Source organism: Brachycentrus maculatus, unplaced genomic scaffold (assembly GCF_059751285.1).
Source record: "Brachycentrus maculatus isolate JH-2025_06_01 unplaced genomic scaffold, ASM5975128v1 h1tg001599l, whole genome shotgun sequence".
Lineage (NCBI taxonomy): Eukaryota > Metazoa > Arthropoda > Insecta > Trichoptera > Brachycentridae > Brachycentrus > Brachycentrus maculatus.
In genome coordinates, this window is record NW_028282222.1 from 4,688 (window position 1) to 10,249 (window position 5,562).

Genomic DNA, 5,562 nt, shown 5'->3' on the forward strand with positions numbered 1-5,562 from the left:
ATATATAAAGTAAGCACTTTTCTGCCCAAAGAGGTCTCTGGAAAAATAAATAAATTGATTTTAATGTATTTTATTGATTGTTCGTCTTGTGCGTATATATTCAAATTTATTTTATTATATATGTATAAACCATTTATAAAAACGAGGTAAAACATAAGTTTGACGAATATATGTATATTAGAAATGTCGTAAAAGCGCAAAAAATAGACGGATTAAAAATGTGTAATGGTGTATAAGCAGGAAAAATATCATCCTTGAGGGAAATATTGATGTCAAATAAGACAGGGGTAATGAAAGGAGAGGTACAATGATTAAAGAAAACACTTGTTTTTAACCACTTGAGTTTTATTATAGACTACATGTTTTAGAAGTTAAACTTCCATCATTCAGGTCTGTATAATAACTTAAATATAAAATATAAAATTGTTCTATAAATAAGGAGAGGGGAAAGTAAGGGGAAGGGGTTAGTCAAGGAGCGGAGTTTGAAAACAATGGAAAAATGGAAAGCAAAGGTGAAGAATTTTGGAACAATATATTATTTAATAAATTATTATTAGAATTTAGGTTTTTTTGGATTTCTAAATTTTCAAGATAATTAATAATTTTCCCTTTATATGGAACAAGGTGTAATAATTTTAATTTATGAGAGTGAAATGAACAATTTTATAGAACAAATTTAAAATTTAAATTTTAGTATTTTCTATTTATTTATTTTTTTATATTTTAGTATTTTATATTTTATATTTTAATATTTTAGTATTTTCATTATTTATAGAACAATTTTATATTTTATATTTTAGTTATTATACAGACCTGAATGATGGAAGTTTAACTTCTGAAACATGTAGTCTATAATAAAACTCAAGTGGTAAAAAACAAGTGTTTTCTTTAATCAATGTAACATGTCTTACCACAAAGTTAATGCCGAAACAATAAATAAAGGAGAGGTAGTTTAAAAAATGAGTTTCTACAGCCAATTATTGTATCAGTTTAAATACTGGTATAACAAACAGTCAATATTCAACATATAAGCTTGAATAATTTAAGAATTCCAAAAATCTATCACATGATATGGCTTTATATATAAAAATTAAACATTGGTATCACATCACTTTTGAGTTTATTAATATGTTTGATCACGACCATGTCTAAGAACGTCTAAGAGCATGTTTTTATTAAAATAAGTCAAGTTTCATTTTTTGACATCTCATCAAAGATGAAAAAGTGTTATAAATTAAGTGATGATAAGATAATTAAAAAATAACAATTAGACAATGACTATATTTTCCACATTATTTTTATCATCTCATCAAAGATGAAAAAGAAAATGGAAGTCTGGGCATTTAAGGGGCTGACGACCGTTATAAGCTGGTTTAAGTGATCAATTTACACACGTGTAACATTCACCAATTCTACCCATTATTGACAACCACACTACTCAAATTCTTGGAAGTACATATGAACCAATTTTGAAACATTATTCTTGAATCACTAGAACTTCACTAGAGACATCTATTGGTGAGATGAGAATGATGTTATAATGTAGTCATGTTTTATTTAAAAATAAAACCGTTACTTTTTACTTCTTAGAGTATTATATTTTGAAAGGAATGACTTTTCAACACCAAAATGCAATAACTAACGATTCCAACAGAATTTTAAATATGTGGGAACCAAGTACTTCAATAAACTTCGCACAGATATAAAAAAATGAAGTCATTAAAACTAAAAAATATATAAATATATACATGTAAATCCAAGAAAAAAAAACAAAAAATTATAAACCAAATTTTATAGAAAAACAAACGTTAACTATTAATAATTAGTGTAAGTCCCTCTCCAAGCACAAGAGCTTACTTTCTTTATTGGAGAGAACTGCGTTCTTAAAAATGATTATTAAGATTGTTTAAGTAGGAATTTGTAGAAAATGAATTTTAATTATTTAAAAAAAAACTTTTGAAACCATATTAAATAACGAAAAACAAAAAATAGTTTCGGAAGCTACAGATGTATATTTAAATATTTAAAACTGGATGGAAGTACATGAAGCGATTAGACATTTGTATTATATGTTCCAAAAAAATTAATAGTGTGTTTATTAATCATGGGTAGAATGGTGGATCTATATACACCATATATAAAGTAGTATTAAGGTGATCAACAAAGATAAAGAAGAATATGAAAGTCTGAGTATTTACAGGGCTTACGACCTGTCATAGGCACACGTACAACATTCACTATTTTCCCCATGATTCACAGCCACACTTCTCAATTTTCCGGAATTCCTAGATTCGTCTTCATCTATGTTTAAGGTTTTAGAAATAAAAAAAGCAGTTAAACAAAAATTAAATATAATTAACAACCAAAAAAACGTTAGTCAAAGTCCCATTTTTAATATTTTTCCCATAAAATCAAACCCAACCTAAACAGAGTTATCCCCTTCCTTTCTCTTACCCCTCCTTAAAACACCATTACCCCCACCCCGACGTTTTTGAAACCCAACAACTTGTACACTGTTTCTTTATATATATATATATATATATATATATATATATATATATATATATATATATATATATATATATATGTATATATATATATTATATATATATATATATATATATATATATATATATATATATATATATATAAATATATATATATATATATATATATATATATATATATATATATATATATATATATATATATATATATATATATATATATATATATATATATATATATATTTAGTAATAAATGAAACCCTGAAAAGGGCAGCAAGTTGTTGCCGAAACTAGTTGGTTAATAAAAATGTGAGTAGATCAGAACACAAAGTATTTTTATTTCTCGAAATAATATATCAATATGATCCACAAAGTTAATGCTTTCAATATTCAAAACTCAAAATCTCTGTCGCTGGTTGACCTTCTCTGTGTTTTTTTTATTGTGCAAAAAAATAGGAAATAATCAAATAATTTCAGTACCTATTCACTTCATTCGACGTCTGTGATCAAATAAACATGAAGTTACAAGCGTGTCTTCTTCTTTTTGCAGTCGTTTCTTCATATGCGAAGGTAATAATCATGCAACTAAATATATAACACCATATTTGTTTTAAAATTGAGTTATTAAAAGCTGAGAAGTAAAATAAATGTATTTATACGCCATTTTAAATTTAAGTATTCCTTTGTAAATACCACTTTTCCTAAAATCTTTTATGACTCGTGTTTCGATGTATTCAGCATCATTATCAAATATTCGGCGTTCGGCAATGATGTTAAATCCATTGAAACACATCGCTCACTCCTTTCAACAACGTCATATATCAAAAATCGTCAATTTTCAGTTGTGTATGTTTTTGGAAAGTACTGAAAATGTACTATATCCCAGCAATGGCGGCATATTTTTAACTTCATATTTACCCGCTACAGGGCAAAAAATGTTGTTTCTGCATTTTTAAGAAAATGTATTGTTTAATTATTTTTTAAAATTAACTAAATATTTTTCAAATGGAGAAAAAACCTTCAGGTTTTACCTAAAAAGTCTGTTGCACAGTAAAACGTTAAATAAGTGGCTTAATATTTATTTTCAAAACATTGTGTTTTATTTTCATACTTTAAAAACGTTCTCCTGAAAAATCAATTTTTTTTTTGTTTTTGACGTTTTTGAAAGGAGTGAGCGACATGTGACGATAGATTTTAAGAAATAGCGGTAAGAACCGAGTAAAATTTAAATTAAAATGGATATATACATACCGCAAAGTGACTGCTGTCTCAATTCATGAAAAAAAAACACAAATTTACATACCCACATCTCTGTGTTTTTTTTAATGACATGTGGGTTGGACTTTAGTCTGTGAATTTTACAATTTAACTATTTGTAAAAGACCAAACTTCTTTTTTTTGTATTGTCATTGGAAGATGGTAATGAGAAACAAAAAAAGGATAGATTTCTCCATGAACTGTGTTTCTTCTTTTGCAATTCTTGCGTCACGATTTCTGAAAATAATTTAAAATCTGTTCACAAAATTCTTCTTTCTATTTATTTAAGATATTTCTTATAAATTAAGTGATTATAAAATAATTAAAAAATAACAATTAGACAGTGACTATATTTTACATATTATTTTTTATCATCTCATCAAAGATGAAGAAGAATATGAAAGTCTGGTCATTTACGGGGCTGACGACCGTCATAGGGTGGTTTAAGTAATCACTTTACACACGTGTAGCATTCACCAATTCTACCAATTATTGACAACCACACTACTCAAATTCTTGGAAGTTCTATATATATATATATATATGATCCAATTAAGAAACCTTGTTCTTGAATCACAACTTCACTCGAGAAATCTATTGGTGAGATGAAAACAATTGTTTCGCCTAGTTATGACACTTTCAAACGAATGTGAATGTGTTCAAAGATTAAATGGACTACTGTCCTTATACAGCTATACAATTCTAGGTACTTAGGTAACAGTTTTAATTTGTGCAGTAATAATTTACTGGAGACAACAATTGTATGTAATAGTTGTAGGGCATGTAGGTACGTATACTTTATGGGAAAGGGATTATTATAATCATTTTATGGGAAAGGGAGAATCTGTTGACATGGCATTGTAAGACTATTAGTGTTTTTTATAGCTTAAGACAGACTGATTTTTATGTGTAATACCACATTAATCAAAATGGTATTACACAAAGTGAACGATGAATGAAAATGAGATAGTTGGATATATATTCTTTATTACCACAATGTGACTGAAAAGCCGAATCAATGAATGACACTTTTGATTCTTATTTCAGACAACACTCGATGACTTGATATCCATTCGAAAGCAATGCGAGTTATCTTCCAAAGCCAATCCGGACATGATCGCAATGATTCACAATGGGGATTTCAACACCTATGACGACAAGTTGATGTCCTACATATACTGCCTATACAACACCATGGGTCTGACAACTACAGACGGAGGAATGAACAAGGCTGCTGCATTGAAGCTACTCCCTCCGACAGGAATTCCCAGGATCGTCTCCATGGTGATTGACATTTGCAACGTTCAAGATGGGAAAACAAACATTGATAAATTCTGGAAAGTGATCAACTGTTATGGTGACGTCTATCCGGGAAATAATAAGATAATTTTGTAATTATTGAAGATTTTATATGAAATACAATAATTAAAAAAATTACTTTGCTATAAGACTAGAACCCCAGAAGTCGGAATCCTAAACATCTGATATCCCGGAAATACAAACAAGGCTTAGAAAAAAAATATTTGTCGCAAAACATTAAAAAAATACGCAAAGACTATAACACATTTATTGTTACATAAAATGTCGATACATACTATTTTTTGACATCTCATCAAGGATGAAGAAAAATATGGAAGTCTAGGCATTTACGGGGCTGACGACCATCATAGGCTGGTTTCAGTGATCACTTTACAGACTTCCATATTCTTCTTCATCTTTGATGAGATGACAAAAATTAATATGAAAATAACTCCTGTAATTGGAGAAAATCCAGATTTTGTAAACAAGTATTTGGATA

At 28.0% G+C, this 5,562-nt stretch overlaps 1 protein-coding gene across 1 annotated transcript; it reads left to right on the forward strand.

Moving 5' to 3' along the window:
- Positions 1–2,999: 2,999 nt before the first annotated feature.
- LOC148298784 (general odorant-binding protein 69a-like) lies at positions 3,000–5,279 on the forward strand. The gene is made up of 2 exons (XM_088276645.1): positions 3,000–3,077; positions 4,812–5,279. Exons 1-2 carry the CDS (start codon positions 3,024–3,026, stop codon positions 5,157–5,159), a joined length of 402 nt encoding a protein of 133 aa, XP_088132771.1. The 5' UTR covers positions 3,000–3,023; the 3' UTR covers positions 5,160–5,279.
- The last annotated feature ends 283 nt before the right edge of the window (positions 5,280–5,562 follow it).